Source organism: Paroedura picta, chromosome 3 (assembly GCF_049243985.1).
Source record: "Paroedura picta isolate Pp20150507F chromosome 3, Ppicta_v3.0, whole genome shotgun sequence".
Taxonomy (NCBI): domain Eukaryota; kingdom Metazoa; phylum Chordata; class Lepidosauria; order Squamata; family Gekkonidae; genus Paroedura; species Paroedura picta.
Genome location: NC_135371.1, coordinates 91803642 through 91824348, shown reverse-complemented (window position 1 = coordinate 91824348; position 20707 = coordinate 91803642). Strand labels below are relative to the sequence as shown.

At 43.4% G+C, this 20707-nt stretch overlaps 1 protein-coding gene across 14 annotated transcripts in view; it reads left to right on the top strand.

Moving 5' to 3' along the window:
• The window catches only part of TCF7 (transcription factor 7), a 160244-nt gene that overhangs the window by 121934 nt on the left and 17603 nt on the right, over positions 1 to 20707 (top strand). For 11 of the 14 annotated variants that reach the window (XR_013229261.1, XM_077326840.1, XM_077326838.1 and 8 more), the window contains 4 exons: positions 5040 to 5126; positions 8339 to 8449; positions 8880 to 9042; positions 12973 to 13080. Coding sequence is in view for 13 of the 14 variants with exons in the window: in XM_077326840.1 (XP_077182955.1) it covers positions 5040 to 5126; positions 8339 to 8449; positions 8880 to 9042; positions 12973 to 13080 (469 nt within the window). In the remaining variant the exon portion in view is untranslated. The remainder of the gene's footprint in view (positions 1 to 5039; positions 5127 to 8338; positions 8450 to 8879; positions 9043 to 12972; positions 13081 to 20707) is intronic. The other 3 variants (XM_077326839.1, XM_077326842.1, XM_077326851.1) reach the window with 1 other exon arrangement.

The window sequence follows — 20707 nt, the reverse complement described above, 5'->3', positions numbered from 1 at the left end:
CTTTGGGTTAATTAATCCTCCATTAATTTGTTAGTGCCTTTTTTTAAAGCTATCTGTGCTTGTAGTCATTGTTCCTTGCGGTAGTATTTTAAATGTGAGTAGAACTGAAGTTTGCTGAGGTAACACTTTTATGATACTACCTACTATAGCAACAAGATCTCTTTCCACAGATTCATTTGTGTGGTTTAGGATTCTGCACTTATTTAAATATGTTCTGCTATTTCAGTACCCATTGTTCTAATTTTAAAAGACAATTTGGTGTCACACGGTGTTTTTAACCCTTCTGAATAATTCTCTGTTATCCACAAACTTGGCTGCCTCACCGTTCCCTTGATAACCAGTGCAATACTGGTCCTGATGCTGGCCCTTGGGAGAATTTGCTGCTTCTCCTCATTATGAAATCTGTAATTTTATTCCTTCTCACCGGAGTGGATCTAAAGCACCCCCAGTGGAATGAAAGTGGGAGAACAGGACTTCTTCATCTCTTCCATCCTGCTTCAGTCTACTGAGCCTCCTGAATTCCTGCTATTGTGAGGCCAAGGAAATCTTGGGAGGGGAGGGGAGGCAAAATGGGCATCTGCAATAGAAGGAGAAAGTAGTAGGAAGCACCCTCAATTTAGCAATCGATCTGCTGATGGAGCTAAACACCAGAAGGCAGGATCCAATCACCATTATCCGACCTAGCTCTTCAGATGTTTTAACACAAAAAAATGGCTCTGATTTGGGTATCCCTTTAGTATGTCAAACTTTGTCAAACTTCATTGCACTAGGCCATAGGCCATCATAAGATCAGATAACAATAAAATTGTTCAAAACAAACACAGATCTGTCACGGTTATCACTTAACCAGAATAAAAATTACACTTGACCCATACATTCTGCTCATTAGCCCACAGTATTTGGCACAAGGTCAGTTTGAATCTTTCTTGCGGCCAAAGCAAAGGGGGGAACCCTTTGTGTCCCAAATGGGTCCATATCAGACACCAAATACCTTAATTTATCATGGGCTGAAGAAAATGCCCCCAGGAATAATTTTATTTAGAAATTTCCTCCTTGGGTTTGTGTAAAATAGACATTCCAATAGATAGTGTGGCAGATCTTCAAATACTGGGTTCCCACAGATACAGAGATGTTGTAAAAGAGGAATTTGAGCATATCTCCCAGTCAGAACTGAAGAGGGCATTGACAGAAATCTCAGGGCTGAAAACGCTACCCTTAGCTCACATTTACATTACCCAGATACAGGGCTCTGCTGTGAATATTTTTTAAGGGTCTTAAACTACGGAGCATACCTGGACTGCACAGTTAAAGATCTGTCAATTTTTGTATCCTGGAGGAAATCCCACTCTCTTAGGTCTTTATTATTTTGTAATTCTGTTACTAAGTCATCTAGCACAGTGTAATGTGAAATAATACCATCTATGAAAGCAGAAAATGGGTCTTTAACTTCTATGGCAGAGTTAAAACATTGATGGCTAAAAGAGTTTGTAGTAGACAGTATATTTTTTCTACCATGGTGCATATCTCTTTATGATAGCTGCAGTAAAGATAAGGCAATGAATTCATTTTTGCTTCAACCAAGGGACATACTGATCAGTTTTGATTGCAAGAAAACTAAAAATGCCTTTCAATTGAAAAATCACACTGAGCCATTTATAACTGATAAGCAAGAATTACAGATATTTCAGGACTTACCAGCTGAAACTTTACGCAAAAGAGCACAATATCACTTCTTAAGACAAATTCTAATAAGTAAAAATATAAAATATTTCTGGAGGATACCGTTTGTGTTGGAAGTATTACTACCCTCGGGCAGAAAGACTATAGAGACGCTTCAACAAGCACAGGAACTGGCAGATTCTCTTAGACAAGACAAAGATTCACAGCAAACACAACAGTTACCAGTCATACAAAAGCCAAAATCACAACATGATCTGCCAGGTGCAGTTGGTAAGAAATAAGGTTATATCTTATATAAGATATGGAAACATTAAAAATCATATCAGTAAATGTTAATGGCTTGAACATACCAAACAAAAGACAGAAAATTTTTAGTCAATTTCAAAAGCTGAGACCGGATGTAATATGCTTACAAGAAACGCATGTGAACAACAAACATCAAAATGTACTGAAATCAAAGAAATTAGGACAAGAGTTTATTGCCTCGGCACATGTAAAGAAAAGATGTGTTGCAACATATCTGTTAAATCCAAATATAAAAGCTGAAATTTTTTGTCAGGATTTAGAAGGCCGTTTTTTATCTTTAAAGATCTCTCTTCCAGACAGACAAAAGCTGATTCTTGTAAACATATATGCTCCAAATAATAAGAAAGATACATTCTACGAAAAACATTTTTGACAGACACTCAGAAGTGACAGGTAATAACTTGGTTATAATCGGAGATTTTAACGCGACCCAGAATCCAAATTTAGATAAATCAGAGAAGAAAGCCAGTTCAAACTTCCCAAAAGTTGCATTGAGGAACTTCCAGCAATTCTCTCTTGTGGAAGTTTGGAAGGTTCGACACCCAAAAGAGCTCCTTTCACACCTTTGTCCTCAAAAGCAGTGATTCCCTACTCCTCCTACTTCCAAAGTATGTAAATAAATGTGTTATGGTTTGTTTTTGTAGTTTCTTTTTCATTCCCCCCCCCTTTGCCTTATCAACCTATGTTTGTTCTGCTAGAGTGTTTGTGGGGGGAGGTTAACTTGTATGAGAAAGTCTTCCGCCTTTTCAGTGGAAGTCTTCTTACCTCTACTCAGTAGCATTCTTGAGGACAGTTGTAACCATTCTAAGCTATGGTACATGTTTTATCTGAACCTCTATTATTAGTTTTAATAACTTCCCAGCATTTGGAAAAGGGGCGAACTACTTGACCCTCTCCTTCAGCTTCATTTTAATGGTCCCCAACCTTTTTGAGGCTGGGGACCGGCAGGGCAACTGCCCGCCCAAGCATGCCGCGCATGCGCGCCTGCACCCCCGCGCATCACGCATGCACGGATGCGTGGCTCGGCTGCACATGTGCAGTACGCGGGCACAGGCCTGATTCCCTCTCCCCCCCTCCCGCAGTAAGAAGCTTCCCAGGCCGCAAGCTTGCGGCCTGGGAAGTTTTTTGCTGCATGGGGGGGGCGGGGAGAGGGAGCCGTGGCCTGGCACCAAGGCCTTTGCGGCCCGGCACTGGGCCGCGGCCCGCGGGTTGGGGACCACTGTTTTAACCATCTTCATTTTTCAGAACTTTGCTCTGAAATTAAATGTGCTGCTATTGAATGTTCAGGGCAAGTTGAATTTCATCATTTTAATCAATATTCCTAACCATTTCAGTAAGGCTTGGGCACCACTTGCTATTAAATGGATCATATTCCTTCTTACTTGCTCCATAGTTAACGGTTAAGGCACATTCATTTCTAGAATTTTGTCTTTGTCACTATAGGCATTCACATTTGCCTGAGTAATGTAAGGATATTAGAAATTTGCTCATTAACACTTGTTGTTCTTTATGGCTGCCTCCCTGATTTTTCTCTCACTGGCTAGAGGCATCTTTTGTTCCACTCTACCTGTGACATAAGAGCCTCTTGTGGCGCAGAGGGGTAAGGCAGCAGAAATGTAGCCTGAAAGCTCTGCCCATGAGGCTGGGAGTTCAATCCCAGCAGCCGGTTCAAGGTTGACTTAGCCTTCCATCCTTCCGAGGTCGGTAAAATGAGTACCCAGCTTGCTGGGGGGTAAACGGTAATGACTGGGGAAGGCACTGGCAAACCACCCCGTATTGAGTCTGCCATGAAAACGCTGGAGGGCGTCACCCCAAGGGTCAGACATGACTCGGTGCTTGCACAGGGGATACCTTTACCTTTACTTACCTGTGACATGTCTACCACATAAAGATTCTAACAAATCCCCATTCATAAATTACAAAGGGCTGTAGCTCGAGGAAATAACAGATATATCTCATTTGTACAATTCTCAACAAATTAAAAAAATCATAAATTACAGAGGGTATCAACCAAAGCCATACAGTGGAAGCCTGAATAAGTGAAATTTATCTTTCATTATGACCATTTATAATTTGACAGCTGTTCCGTGTCTCATCCTTGGGTCTTGCCTCTTCATGTTTCCATATGTTGGCATTTTTATTATCCCACACAAGTCTGTGCTACTAACCAAATATGCTTGTATTAGTTTAACAAAGTTGCCTGTCTTTTCTACTTGTATTCAAAGAACGTACATTCCTTTTGAATCATATTTTTGCATTACAATGAAAATAGCTTGTGTTAAAATTCAGCATGTACAAGACCAGACTTCGTTTACCCTGTAACAATAATCTAGAGAAATTTTATAAAAAGGACAGTGGATGTTGTCACTTTAGATAAGTGGCTAAGTTACACCAGTTTCTAGAGTTCGGAGTACCTGAGAGAGCAAGTGATGTGAACAGCACCACATCTGGCCATCGTAAATCTCCCCAACCGTCTGACTCATGCTCCGATACAGCTAGGAATAAGCCATGTTCATCCTTCAAGCATATAAGTCTTGTACCCTATTGGAGCTGGAGAGATTCATGCACAGATGATACAGTTGTGCACTTGGGTATTCAGCAAAGGGAGATGCTCATTGTGGCCCATCCTAATTATTTGGATGTGTCGTTATATGCAGATGGGGATATGTATCCCCTCCCTCAAGATCATCTGGAAGTTGTTTGTGGTGCTTGAAACTGGTTCTGGAGCTCCAGGCACAGTTTAAAATGGATAAACACAAGTTGAGTTGTGGTAACACTGCTCCGTGCAGAACTGCTCCAGTCGAAGCCTGTTGATTTTGTTAGTTTAAACTGGATAGGATGGCACTGTCTTTGGGGTTAGTGGAGCTACAGGCAACATTTCAGCCCAATGTAGGCCCGTGTGCAATTAAATAATCCCATACTGAGATAGAAACCAGGGAGCATCTCCTTTGCCAAAAAATCGAGCTAGTTTTGAGTCCAAGTGGAAAAAAGGTATTTGCAGGGAAAGACACCTAGATGTAGATGCTTTATGGACTCTTTCTTCCTGATCCCAGGCAGAGCCAGCCTGTTTACCCTCTCCCGTCATGTGGATTTAGACAGCCCTATACATCGGCGCTCTCTGCTGGGGCTACTTTCTCTAGGTAAGTATGAGCTGTCTCTAAGCTAGGACCAATTGCTCTGCTTCTTTTGCCATTCACGCCATGCGAGCTTGCAGCAGCCAGAGAGGGAGAGAGAGACTCAAACTTTCACATGACAGCGGCAGGGAAGGCATTCTGCTATTTTAGACTGACAACTTCTAAAGGGAAAAAAAGCCACAGACATCCATCTCCCAAAGGGAAGAGCTCTACAATCCACACCTTGGTCAACTAACAATGGTGGGAAGAGGGAAGGCCTATGAAGATGTCATAGAATCAGTCTCCATAGGAGCAGTCCAACAGAATTCTCAAATGTTCAGATATCTCAGCTTCTTCCTTATGCTTCCAGACAGACAATAGCTGTGAGTTTATCTGAAATTTCCTTTCCTGTGATGGATGCACATTGCATTTGTCCCAGGTTTCCTTTTTTTTTTTTAATAATACAAAAGCTTTCGAAACCTCTTTGCTGGAGTTAAAAGTGGGGAAAGGTATTATTTGCTTTGTAAGCACTGATCCCTTTTCAGCTGATATTTTAGCAACGATCCAGTCATGCTATTGTCTGTCTCTAGCACCACATGCCCTCCCAGGATAGCATCACAGTACCCTTAATACAGCAAATGTCATGGTGGTCCAACTAGTAGAAGTGTTTCCATCTCTCTTACTCACTGTCTTAACAAGGACTGAGAACTGTTAAGTTCAGGGAATGGAAATGTGTACAGTAAGTCCCAGGCCTAATCCTTGGTGCCTCCAATTCAAAAGATTTCAAGAGGCTGGTGTTAGGGCAGACTTCTAGTCTGCCTGAGACTCCAGAGAGCTGCCAATCAGAATCGACCCTATAGAGCCAGGTAGATCTTGACACTGCATAAGTCGGTTTTGTGCCCAGATAACCAGATCCTTGTCCTTACTCACTGTGTTGTTGTCATTTTTTTCAATGGGCCACATGCCATTCCGATACAAAGAGGAAGCCTTACAGTGTTGTTGAAAATTAACTCCTTCATGGCACCAAAGAAATATTCCCTAGTTGGCTCCAAGCAGCCATCTTTATTCCCATCGAGGTATAAGACACTTTGCAGCTGAAGGTTGTTGTGTATTCCTAGGACCACAAAATAAATCCTGTGCCTAGAATACTCATTTCTACAGGTCACTCCTGGAATACTGTGTACTACCATGCCTCATGCAAAATTAGAAAACATTAGCCAGGTTTTGAAGGAAAAGGCAAAGTTCACTTTGGCCTCCTGGTCCACACAACTGATTCCTAGATATTTAGCATGCACTTATTCCACCCGTGCACAGGCTGGTTGTAAATTGTGAAAGCAGTCATTAAAATGAACTTCTGCTGACTTCCTGGTTCACCTGAGAAGGTCCACCTGAGGTGAACTTCAACCTACAGGAAGTATATGCACGAGGCCGTTTGTTGGCCTTGCCAGCTTTGGTTTCTGCTATGTGTCTTCCTGAGCAGAGTGCTTTTGAAGAGTCCGTTGATGAAGACGTTCTGGGATTTGCCCTGGGTGATGGAGTAAGGAAAAAGCACATTATTAATGTAGCATTGCCGTGATTGCCTTCATGTTCTGCCTACTGCAGGCATTTACTCCCGTCTGAGCGTCTTCAGGCTTAAGATAAACATAGTTTGCAGGCCTCCTCAGTAGCTCTATCCTTCCTTACGCTGTCATTCTCACTTAACTGAGGAGAACAAGGCAGGTTCTGTAGACAAGAAAGCACACCTTGACAGATAGAGATCAAGCTTCAAGCCATGCCAGTAGATGGGAATCAAGGCATCATTTCTTTTTGTGCCAACAGAGCTAATGAAGAGTTGGTTGTCTCCCATGGGGCAATTGCGCTGTCTCAAGCGTCAGTCGTAAAGCTGGGACAGCATCGTGTTCATGTTGAAAATGCTTTTCCCAGCTGTGGAAGAGTGCCTACCCTGTTAATCAGGATTTGATCTGTGACTGCATTGGCAGTGGTGGATGTGCCCTCAGAGATCCCATTGTGCTCTAAACTACTTAGGAGGGAGAGGGAGTGCTGGGGAAGGCAGCTCTGTTTATTGTGCAGCATTAACAATACAGTGTCAACAGCAGAGATCTGAACATCTGACATAAAGTTTATAAAGGGGCTAGATCACGCTGAGGATGGAGGGTAGTGGAGACTTTCCGATATCCACATCTTGTCATAATCTGAAACACATTTGGCTACAAATCTACAGTGTTGCTCATTGGAAGATATGAATTGCTCAGCAATGCCAAAAGGCAGTTTTGAAGAGCTTTGTGTGAGAAAGCAAACACAAAACATCCAGCCAGCCAGCCTTTCTGTTTTCATTGGAGCTGAAAACTGATGTGCCTGCAGAGAATTGTTAAGTACAGCTCCTTAAGCTTAATCACACACCAAATTAAATCTTGTAGCCCTTATTTAACTACAAGAATTGGGAGGAGGAAAATTCTGAGTCATGCTTGGCTTTGACGAGCTCAACATTGCTGTAAACTTCATCAGAATGCTACTGGGTGATTTTAGTTCAGAAAGAATTGCTTTGCTTACTAAATGTCAGGATAAGCCACTATAATATGAATAGATGAGAAATATGATTCCCACTTGGTTGCAACTCTATGGAAAAACAACAGCTCAGAGTGCCACCTAGTGCTCAAACAGCTATTGTTTGGAGAGCAGATTACTGAGCGAGATGGTGTCACTATTGCCAAATCTGGCACTTGATTTCATTGAATAATGCAGTTCCAGAATGTGGTGATTCAACAGAACATTCCCTATTTCCAAATATCCCACCTCCTAAATCTCTTGATCTCCATTCATTGCAGCCCCACTTTTTGTATCTTTGGAATTCCGCTTTAGAAGAAGAGTAGGTTTTTATACCCTGCTTTTCACTACCTGAAGGTGTCTCAAAGTGGCTTACAAACACCTTTCCCTTCCTCTTCCCACAACAGACACTCTGTGAGGTTGGTGAGGCTGAGAGAACTGCTCTGCAAAACAACTCTAACAGGACTCTGACTAGCGCAAGGTCACCCAGCTGGCTGCATGTGGAGGAGCAGGGAAACAAACCCTGTTCTCCAGATGAGAGTCTGCCACTCATTACCACTATATACCTTGCTAGTTTAAACCCCAGGGGCTGCTTTCCTGGGCGCTGAGCTTGTTCTCTTAAAAGCCAGGTTCACCTTCAGTACATGCTGAAGACTTCAAAGTCCGAGCAGTCACATCCTTTATTTATTTTGCAGGCTAACACATCCATTGGTGTTCAGCCCTGGAATGCATGCCACAGGAATCCCGCACACAGGCATCACGTCCCACTCTGGGAAACAAGAAACTGATCATTATGAGCGAAACATGTAAGTGTTGAAGACTTGGGATAAAGGTGTGGGGGTCTGCCAAGACTAGCGGTTGCTTCTCATTAGCAGAGCAGGGCCAGGAAAGTAGGAAAGATGCGGTGGGCGGGAAGAGGACCCTTAACCCTTTACGTGTCAGCTACTTCCACCCTCCCAAAATCAGTCTCCCATGTACAGTTTTGTAAATCAGAGTAGTGGATTTGGATACCCTTTACTCAACATTTAAGGAAGTATCACTAAAAAGTAAGACCTATCTGTGCTGGATCAGGCCATCTTATCCAGCCATGGTTCACAGTTGGAGGTGGCTGCTGCTGGAGATGATATTATACTAATTTAATTTTTTTTAATGTACACTCGTGGATTTTAGTATTTTTTCAGACATGCAGAAGTAACTCATCCTAATTCATCTCCCCCCCCTTTTTTTTTGGTCAAGGAAATCGCAATCCGAACCAAAAAGAGAGAAGGAAGCCAAGAAGCCAACCATTAAGAAGCCTCTGAATGCTTTTATGCTGTATATGAAAGAAATGCGGGCAAAGGTTATTGCTGAATGCACCTTGAAAGAAAGCGCAGCCATCAATCAGATTTTAGGAAGACGGGTAAGAATGCAAGCAAGAATATGGTGAACAAAGAAAAGCTCATACCCTGCCACAAAGTTTGTTAGTCTTTAAGGTGCTACTGAACTCTTGCTGTTCTGACAGCCACGTACGAGTTATTACATGCACGCTGTTATCATTTCCCAAATCAAATGGCTTCATCCAATGAACTGAAGGGAAAAAAGAATCATGCTCTTTGGGTTAGATGGGAAGATGGTAGGGCATGACTGGAATTCCATGCTTTGAGGGACTTCACCAGACATGTACCTAGGAGCATGATGGGTGGGTTACTAAGCTGCTGTTGGGGACACATGCAACTAAGAAAGCGTGGGATGAATTCTCCGTGAAGCTGGGAATGAGAGCTGTATGTAGGGATTACTATTTCATTAATGGGCCCTCTAAAGGAATGGATTTGAAACCACTGTCCTTGTCATGTTGGAGTGATGAGTTACAGTCCTAGAAGTAGTTCAGCAGTGGAATTGGCTGCCGAAGGTGGTGGTGAGCTCCCCCTCACTGTCATCTTTAAACTTAAGCTGGACAGATACTTATCCTGGATGCTTTAGGCTGATCCTGCGTTGAACAGGGGATTGGGTTAGATGGCCTGTATGGCCTCTTCCAACTCTATTAGTCTTTGATTCCAAGTATAATACCAATGCATCATTAGCCTCTTCAGTGCCCTCTACAAACTGAGACCTGTTTTTTTGCTACTTTTTAGTTAGGATCAATACCTTGCTTCATGGAGCCAACAGTGACTCCCTGGGACTGTTTCCTGTCAGGATAATGGCAGGCAAGAAGGCTTAATGACCACCCATACACACACTGCATTGTGTCACATTCCAAATTGCAGGTCCATTCTGCATAGCGTTAATGTTGCTGAAGTCTTGCCATTGTGTAACACTATTTTTTTAACATTATGCACAACGTCGTACACGATCTGCAACATTCCTGCAACACTCCCGCAAAAATATTTTCTTTGTAGTGCTTTTCGGGGAATCCACAATATAGTGGTAGCAAGAATGTCCCTCCCTAAGCATCCGAGCTTCCGGCATGGCGATCGCCATTTTCCCCCCCTTAAACTGGCAAAAGCAACGAATAAGCGATGCTTCTTCAGCTGAAATCCCTCCACAAGCAATTGTCTGTAAAGTTTCCGAGCACAATACAGCCCCTTGTTTGACACTGCCCGTAATTTCGGCCAGAAACTGCACCCGGGGGGGGGGGGTTAACTGTCAGAATGTGTAAATGATTAAGCGCCAGCTCCCACGCCAGCGAAAAAGGTCTTTCTGATACATCGAATGAACAGGTGTTTTCGGGTTTTTAAAAAACATTTTTTAAAGGGAAGCATGAACGCAACAGTTCATTGGCTGTTCTGTTTGATTGACGGCCAGGGGCAGGAGTAAGCACGGAAAAATATTGTCTCCTTTGTTATGATTCTGGTGAGACCAGAAACTTGTGTGTTACAAGAACAGTGCTAGTGGGAGAGCCTTTTTTCTGAGAAAAACAGCTGTGTGTGTTACCGAGACCTGCCGCCGTTAATTGCAGCACTTTTCGATACCTCTCAGATTTAGCTACATTGGCAGCTGTGCGGAATGAACTGCAATCAGCCCCCTGGGCACTTGATTTGGAGAAAGAGAAAAGTTGTGAAGCCCTGTCCCAGGTCTGCCAGTAAGCCATTCAACCTATAGCCAAAAGGTCTTCATGGTCTATACTAAATTTTGTAAGCCTTCTCTTAAATTTGTTCCAATACTTTCTGTACTAACACTGATTGTTTGACATTCCCTGCCTCACCAAGTTTCTCAAGTGGTTCTGGATTGCTCAGAAATCTGAATTCCAACAAACATCTCTGTATCATTTTTAAAATATAAAGTGCCTTACAGTCCTCAGATTCTTTGAGGTAGATCCTAGTTATTTCCTTCACATGGATAGGAAATGCAGGCTCAGACATTTTCACACATGCTTCTGTTCATGCTGTATTCCTGCCCAAGTGTTTATATGGATGTCTGAATGCAGGACCATTTCACTTTTGTACCCTGAGCCCAGTACCTTGAAAAATCCAGGGTCCAGATGAATGAATGCACATACAGTGGTGAGAATGGCTCAGCACATTCATGCCTACAAGCTTTGCTTGTGCAGTGAGCATGTGTAAAGGTCTAAAGGAGGTGCAGTCAAACAGCAGCTTGCCAGATGACTTTGCTGAGCAGCATACAGGGTTGGCTCTGTCCCCAAGAAATCAAGGTGAGCTCTTGAACCAACGGGGATGGTGGAATAGGGTACAGTTTATTCCCATCACCACTACCTAGACCTATGCAGCTGCCTCCTGGGTACAAAGTAAGCCCTTCAGATGTTGACTCTGCTTCATCCCAGCATGTCTGGCTGAGCATAGCCTTCATGTCATCCATCTTTTGTTTGCTAACACACCAGACTCCTCAGAGATAGACAGTGTGAGGGGAAGGATTTGATCGACACTCGGGAGCCAGCATGGTATAGTGGTTAAAGATCAGCAGACTTGAATCTGGAGAACCAATGCAACCGGCTGGGTGATTTTGGGCTATCCGCAGTTCTCTTAGGGCTGTTCTTACAGAGTAGTTCTGTTAGAGCTTTCTCAGCCCCACCTACCTCGCAGGGTGTCTGTTGTGGAGAGAGGAAAGGGAAAAGTGTTTGTAAGCTGCTTTGGGACTCTTTTGGGTAGTGAAAAGTGAGGTATAAAAAAACAGCAGTTCTTAGCCCTAAAGGGTTGCATACACCTGGACGGGTGTTTTCAAAGCCACCAAATAGGTTCATGGCTGAGCTGGGATCTGACTCTGATATTTGGTTATGTGTAGGTTGGTACAGAGTCAGTACTGAGTAGGATCATGGCTGAGCTGGGATTCTTCTGGCCCATATAAAATGGTTCATGCTCTTGATTAATCATATAATGCAGCCATCTAAATGTCCTTTCTCTGTGTGGATAAGCCATTTAGCCACACAACCAAATTTAATCCCAAGAAATCTGAGCAATGTCTCTCACTTGAGCTTTAGAAACTCAAAGAAATGTTGTTCAGGTTAGTGTTGGGTTTTTCCTTCCCTCTGGACAGCTTTACTTCAGCAATGGCTAGGCTTCCGGGTTTAAATCTAAAACTAAGAGAGGACTGTCTTCTGTTTTTACAGGAAACGCTTTCTTCCGAACACATGGATACTGAAGAAAACTTGGTTAAAAGTGTACAGCTAGATGACAGTGAAGCAATAATGTGCAATTTCACATGACTGGAGAAACTAGAACAAAGTTTGAGTCCAGTGGCACCTTTAAGACCAACAAAGTTTAATTCTGAGTATAAGCTTCCATCTGCAGGCGCACAGATCTCATGCTGTACGTGAGGAAGCGTGCATGCATCCCAAAGCTTACACCCAAAATTCAACTTTCTTAGTCTTAAAGGTACCACTGGACTCGAGTCTTTCCTATTGCTTCAGACCAACATGGCTTTCTCAGAGAAAGTCTTCAGGGAAGAAAAGAAAAGCCAGAGGAAAAATTCTTTACTGTGCTTCAGAACTATTTTGATCAGTAGTTTACTTCCCTCCATTGATGGAGTTTTTCAGCAGTGATTCCAGATAGGGGATTCTGTCTTCGTACAAGGGATGGAATGCGTGATTTGTACACGGACCATCTAGAATTGCAACCGTGGCATCTCTACTTTAGCGCAAGGACAGACTTCTACCTGAGGTCTCAGAGAGCTGCGGCTGGGCAAAGTAGAAAGTAATGCACAAGACAGACCAATGGTTCCAAACATTACAAGGCAGCTTCTTATACTCTACTTATATCTAAAAGGGCTTTTATTTTTGTACAAAAGTAAGTCAACAGAACCCCTTTCTCTTGGCTGCACTATCTGTGATTTGTTGGGACTGGACTCCCAAGCTTGAAGGATGCCATTGTGCCTCACAGTGTCCTGTGGTTTCTTGCAGTGGCATGCACTGTCACGGGAGGAACAAGCCAAGTACTATGAACTGGCCCGCAAGGAAAGGCAGCTTCACATGCAACTGTATCCAGGCTGGTCTGCAAGAGATAATTATGTAAGTACGCAAAGTCTCTAACGATCACATTTGGGTCACACTTCTAAGAAATATTTCTTTTGATGAAATGGGCTGTAGCCAAAGAGTCTAGCTTTTGTGGATAACCATTCTGGGTGTCTGTAGTCAATGCATACTTGAGTGAGAGATGACAAAGAAAAAGTTCCCACGTATGGGGCTAAACAGTCAACAAGAATATAGCAAGAAAAGCAAAAAGGCTCTTTCAGGACTATTTTTAAAAGTTCTGGTAGACTTAGAACTTGTTGAAAAAGAAGCAAGCAGACTCTAGTCCACAAATGCTCCAGAATAACTGTGTGCTGGACTAAATGGACCATGGATCTGATCCAGCAGGGTTCTTCTTTTGCTCTTGAAGCTCATGCCACAAAGAGCCACAGAGTGTGGTTGGTGCAACAAACTAACTCAGCTGCCTTCTGAGCAAAGTCTGAGTCCAGTGGCGACTTTAAGGCCAACCGAGAATTATTCAAGGTATAAACTTCCATGTACATGTGTGCCTTGTCCAATACGGAACTGAAAGTGTGCATGCACATGAAAGCTTATATGCAGAATTAAATCTTGTTGGTCTTCAAGTTGCCACGGGGCTCAGACTTTGTTCTGCTGCTTCAGACCAACATGACCACCCACCTGGACGCTCTCAGCTACCCTCTGCAAGCAGTATTACCAGGTTGCCAGTCACTGGCCATAGAGTCAGGACCATAAATGGAGATGAGAGGATGTCATTGCCAGAACTGTGTTTCTGAGGGCTCTTTCAGGTTTGCTTAGATTAGAAGCTTATGCTGTGGAGGCTTCTGATGCCTCGTGGTTATGAAGCATCAGCATAACAAACTACCTATCTCTCTTGGTCTGTGTCTTCCTAGCACTGCATTAAGCATTGGATCACTGTGTCTTTTAGGATACATATTTTTGGAAACAATACAGCAGGGGGTTCCAGCAATTGTCAAATTATATTAGGTGCAATCTAAAGAAATTTAGGCATCCCTGCTGTTTATATCTTTTTTCCTTTCTTTTTTTTTTTTTTTTTTTTTTTTTTGCTGTGGCCATGGGTATATGTGTCTAAAAGGTAAAGGTAAAGGTATCCCCTGTGCAAGCACTGGGTCATGTCTGACCCTTGGGGTGACGCCCTCCAGCATTTTCATGGCAGACTTAATACGGGGTGGTTTGCCAGTGCCTTCCCCAGTCATTACCGTTTACCCCCCAGCAAGCTGGGTACTCATTTTACCAACCTCGGAAGGATGGAAGGCTGAGTCAACCTTGAGCCGGCTGCTGGGATTGAACTCCCAGCCTCGTGGGCAGAGCTTTCAGACAGCATGTCTGCTGCCTTACCACTCTGTGCCACAAGAGGCTCTATCTGTGTCTAGTGACAGCTATTTTTGATGAACCACCAGATGAAAAAATTGAAGAAGGTACAATAAAGAGAGAAGGTGGTTCAGTAAAGTGTCCTGATACACTGTGTAAAACATGTTTGATACATTTTTATGGGTGATGTGTCTGTTATCCATGCTTCCTTCTGCTTCTTGTTTTCCTGCTTCTAATCACATTCTTCCCAGTTTTCTTCTTCTGCATCACTTGCTGATTTCTTTTGCTAATCTCAGTATTTTTCTAACAGGCCCTCCACTTAGGAGCTTGATCTTTCAAGTATTTTGCTCTTTCTTCCTTTCCTAGTTCTGATAGTTTCACTCCCTTCTGCTTTCTACCCGTTTTCTTGCCAGCCTGCAATTCCACCTAAAAGAAATCTTCTCTTGACTGTCTTCTAGTTTGCCTTTCTTTTTTAAAGATTGTCTTGTCCTAAGTCAGTGTTTCTTCTGGTTTAGTTTAATTCTTGCCATTCTGTTGAGCCCATGCATGCCTTTTTACTTGCTAAATCATGTGGGCAACCTTTTGTAACTAATTTTATTGTGGAAAAAATTCTACTATTTCCTTATCTAATATTTGGTGGAGACCTGCTCTGATGCCTGAATATTGTTTCCCTCTTTCAACTAGAGCTCCCTTTGGAACTATCTTGGGCCCTTTTTATGACTTTCTTCTTGTACTGACTCTTCAGATATTCAGCATTATTTCTGTGCAGCTTACCTGCAGCTCTTCTAAATAATTTTGTCCCTTAACTCTTTTGGTATTTCAGCATAACATAAGTAAAAGCCCTGCTGGATCAGAAACCTGTTTTGCACAGTGGCCAGCCAGTTCCAGTGAAAAGAGAAAGCCAACAGGGCATAGAAGCCAAGGCTGTCCTCTGCTGCTGCCCCCTAGCACTGGGTTTCAATGGTCTCCTGCTTCTAGTTACTATAGATAGTACCCACTCATGGGCCTCTCCTCCATGAATCTGCCTAACCCCCATTTTAAAGTTGCCATGCTCATGGCTATCACTACATCCGCTGGCAGTGAAGTCCACAGTTTAATTGCTCCTTGCTAAAGAAGTGTTTCCTATGGATGGTTCTGAGCCTATTGCTTATCAATTTCATTTCATGCCCTCTAGTCCTAGTATTATGGAGAGGGAGAAGTTCCCTCTGTTCACTTTCTCTGCCCCCTGCATCATTTTATGAACCTTTGCCATGTTCTCTCCCCCCTGCTTCAGCGATCTTCCCCCCCCCCCCCCCACAGAACAGGTGCATAATCTTTAGCCTTTCCACATAGGAAAGCCTCCAGCATCTTAGTCATCTTAGTTACCCTCTTCTGTATTTTTTCCAGCTTTGTCTTGTTGCTTTTTCTGATTGGTTGTCTTATTATTTTAAGCTTAAAGTCTGCCCTGATACTTGTGAGTCTGTATTTTCTCCCCCCTGACTTGAGTGATGTTGCTTTCCTTCCACCTTTCCAAATACAAACATTGTTGCCTTCTGTGTGACATTCTTTGTATTCTGTCATTCAAGGCATTGTTGTTTTCAGTTTTCAGATCTCACTAGAATGTACCTCCTGATTTTGTTTTCTTCCAACTTGATATATCCCCTCCCCCCACCCCCAGTGTCTACTCTCTTTTTTCTTTTTCACCTGTTCTTATTTGAGCTGTTGGTTTGATTTTCTCTGTATTTCTATTTGCCTCTGCTTCATTTTTCACTGTCTCCTTGTCAAATTCCAGTTCTGTGTTACTTATTTTATTTATTTTATTAATTACATTTATACTATGCTTTGTTTGCAGTCTCTTTGCTCTTGGGTTCCCTGTTATCTATACCTTCCTTCCTCTCTGTGTTTGGCTTCTTCTCATGTCTGCTCTGCTGATATTATCCCCTTGACGTGACCTCACCTGTTTCTTCCTTGTTGCCTCTGATACCTCCATGTCATCCTCTTTCCATGTGTCCAAACAGTCCCTGAAAACCAAGTCTTTAAGCTTTGTCTGTCCTTCTCTTTCACCTTCTTGTGTGTCTCTTTCACCACAATCTTGTCCTCTTTTCTGAAAGCCTGGGACCATTCTGGGAACAGAATAATTGTATATGCCTAGTTGCTGAGAATAGAAGAACAGCACAGTTATAATGAATTTGTTCCAAAACCCATTTTCTGCCACTGCAAGAGAATTTCTGCAGATGAATGTGTGGAATTTTTGCCAACTTTCTCCACTTCGTGTTGACCTCTGTACTGTACTGTTCCAGTGCTGTTCCTAGGGAACGCCCAATCCCAGAGAGCAGCGTTTCAGGAGGGACGGAGGAAGGATCCATCCTGCAAGCAGAGGAGAGCTTATGGTACTTCAGACCTAACTCCCCAAACTGAATAAAAATGCAGAGTCGGCTATAGGGCTCCCTAAATACGAAAAGTTTCACTTTTAGCATGCCAACAACCAGTTTTCTGACTAGTGTTAATCTCTTTTCAGTATGGAGATTTTTTTAAACCACACCTTCCCTATTTATTAGTTTCATGGTAATACCCCTTTCCTATCATCAAGGGATAATTTCTTCCTTCAGGTGCTTCCAGTGTTAAATAGGCTGAAAAACAGCCAGATAATAGGCAGAGGGTTGGGTTCTTTTTCATTTATATGGGCTTAAACTAGATTTATGGCTTCAGAAGTGAGGCCCTCAAGAGGAATATAAAATGGGGAGAGGGGAGAGGCTTTGAATATGGGCTCCTTCACAGCTACCACACCTGTATCTGTGTTAAACCTCTTCATTATTAATGTAAATGAACATGTTTCGGAGTATTCTTTATGCATTAATTTCTTATACTTGCCTTAATTGAAGGACATCACAGACATGATTAGATCCGGTATGATTACAGCTCCAAATTATATAGTTTCATATGTACCTTTTGGTCCATGCTGATTCTTCACTCTACTGGTGACCGGAGTTGTCTGACTAGATGCAGGGAGACAGCTGAGTCACCATGGCTTCAGTCACAATATAGAGGAAACATTGATAGACCTCTCCTCCAAGACTCTGTCTAACCCCCCTTTAAAGTTAGCTGAGTTCATGGCCATCCCCACTTCCATTGGCAGTGAGTTCCACAGTTTCATGACTTGTTGAGTAAAGAATGATTTTTTTCTTGTCTGTCCTGTACTTATTTCCCAACAAAATCAGAGTCCAGTAGCACCTTTAAGACCAACAAATATTTATTCAGGGCGTGAGCTTTCGAGTGCAAGCACTCTTCGTCAGACTATGAACTCCTTACATGACAGGGAATTGATTGGCTGTTTTGACAAAGGATTATCATTGGCTGTATTTGGTTGTGTGACACAGTCTGCTAATGTAACAGAACTGATTTTTGCTATATATTCCCTGTCATGTAAGGCAGTGGCCCCCAACCTGCGGGCTGCGGCCCGGTGCCGGGCTGTGAAGGCCATAGCGCTGGGCCGCGGCTCCCTCTCCCCGCCCCCCCCCCCCGCAGTAAAAAAATTCCCAGGCCGCAAGCTTGCGGCCTGGGAAGCTTCTTACTGCGGGAGGGCGGGGAGAGGGAATCAGGGCCGTGCCACGCATCACGCATGCGCGGCTGGGCCGCGCATGCGTGAATGCGCCATGCACTGCCGAATCGTGCATGCGCAGCACTTTTGCGCGATTTCGGCCGCGCGTGCCGCATTCACGCATGCCCTGCTGGTCCCCAGCCTCAGAAAGGTTGGGGACCACTGATGTAAGGAGTTCATAGTCTGATGAAGAGTGCTTGCACTCTAAAGCCCATGCCTTGAATAAATCTTTGTTGGCCTTAAAGGTGCTACTGGACTCTGATTTTGTTGTGCTACCCATTTGAATTTATTTCCCAACAGTTTCTCTGGGTGCCCTCATGTTCTTACGAGAGAGAGAGAGAGAGAGAGAGAGAGAGAGAGAGAGAGAGAGAGAGCACATCTTCTATCAACATTTTCTCCATTATTTCACGGCACACAGTTTAGGGGCATGGATACATTGCTGTGTACTCTGTCAGTGTGCCTCCCTATATGCATCCATGCTCATCGGTGCTACACTTAATTCTTACTGCTTATCTTTTAACACCATCATGTCTAGCATCTCCAAAAGACATGCCACTAGATTCAGTCTGGGATGTGTCCTTTGAGCTTTTTTATTAGTCCTTGGCTTGCTTGTAACATATGTTTTGCACCAAATGTGCCCACCAACCCTCCTTCAGAGGAAGAGGCAGTATCTGGGTGGAATAACCTTCCCAAAGTTTACAGTCCAAAGTAAGCAAAATGTTGCTTTGCTTCTTGCTCTTATATTTTCATTTTCTGCCACTGGGGGGACCCTGTAAGCCAAAACATTTGGAATCTTCGAGCCCTGAACAGCACTTTCCTACATGTGTCAAGTGCAAGCAGAGACTTAGTTCAAAAGTTAATGCAGAGCTCTCCTGACTCCCTGATGAGTGTATACAAATGGCACCTGGTTTTGCAAACACACTTTATTTGGATTTTGAAAACCAGACTGGATGGATACGTGGCAGGTGTTTGCAACTGTCTCTTGTCAGCAGCTGTGCAGGAATTGCTACAAGTTTGAAGGAGCTGGCCATTTCACCATTCAAAATTGGCACCTGCTTATTTTCTTCCTTGGGAAAAAGGTGCTGGGGAAGGACAATTTTGAGGGGGGAAATGGCCAGTGGGGAAAGGGGAAAGGAGCAGTTTCCCATTTGCCATTCCCTTTCTCCAGGGGGCAGCCTCTTGACAGTGTTTTAGGGAGGTTGTGCCCTTTTTTTCAAAGCTTGTAAAGCAATCCTGAGCAGTTACGCCCTTCTAAGCCCATTTAAGTCAATAGGTTTAAAAGGGTGTGACTCTGCTTAGGGTGGCACTGTCAAAGCCTCTGTCTTGCACTTTTAGCAAGCACCTTCAAAATTATTGTGTCGCCATTCAACAAATGCAAGGACTTTGTGACATGTAAAGGGGCCCTTTAAAGAGTTTCCTGTAATATCTGTCTAACTTAGTGCCCTGGCCTATTAATCTGCCCTGCTGAGAAGGCTATGGAAAAGTTTGAAAGCAGACGACATCAGGAGCCATGCCTTTAGGGAGACAGACTGAAATCCAGGAAGCAGCTGCCCTGGGACTCTCCCACCACACCATCCACAGGGAATGCTAAATTCTGTCACTGAAAGGGGGGGAATGAATTTAGGTCAACTTGCCATCATATGACTTGCCAGGCTGGTTCAGGATCAGCCAGGAGTTTTCTACCGTTGTTCAGCTCACAAGGTGTTAAAAAGTTGCCAGTCATCAACAGCAGTCCTGAGAGTAAGGCCAGACTTCTTCAAGTAGCTCTTGGGAGCTTGTTAATGGGACTCCTTCCGGAATAAAGGGAGCAATTAGGTCACATGTGAATGAAGCAATGACAGGGCTGGAAAATGTTTCTCTGCTAACAGCAAGCAGTGGGAGAATATGCTGAAATGAAGCCTTAGATGCCTTGGCAGAATTTGCAAAGAGAACTCATTAATTAATGTGTGGTTATTTTGCCTGTGTTGCCATGGCTACATTTCTCACATGGTGTTCCAGTAGTTCTCTGTTGCTAATACCACAGGCACCCTAGGAGACCTTTTCTGTTCACCTTATGAGGTAATTGATTACGACCATGAAGACAGTCTGTTTTAAAGAAATAAATAAGATCCTGGAGTAAGTGAAGGTTCTTCAGCTTTAAAAACATCATTTCCCAGTGCTCATTATACATCTATGACTGGGTGTTACTGTGGTAGACAATAGACCATGTTCTGAAGAATTTCATCACTTTATGAAGATAAAGCTACCTGTCTGAATAGGTGCTAATCCCTGTCAGAGAAACCAACAAGGATTCACTGAACTAGATCCACTAGAAAGTTCTTCTGCACAAGCTCCATTGAAATGGGCGGGAGCTGTGCAAGGCCATACTAAAGACACATGATTGGATTCCCCAAATTGTCGGCAGAAAGCACTGATAGCTCCAGGTCTTCCCAGTTCTCCCTTCCTCTTAGCAGCCATTTCCAGCCCTGGAAGAGGAGAAGGGAGCAATTGTGCCTCCTTCCCTCTCCCCACCTCAGCCTCTCAATCTGTGTGGCTGTTTCTCTATGCAGTTCCTGTGACCCCCACAAACAAAATTTGGGGGGTCAGAAACTATGTTCCCTCTAAGTCGTGCTTCTGAGCATCCACTCATTAACCCGGGAAACCACTCAGCAGCAAACTGGAGGCACACAGGTCTTTCACAGCCCATTGCCCATTTTAAGATTACAGCAATTAAATTTTGCTCAGGATGTGAACTGCTCT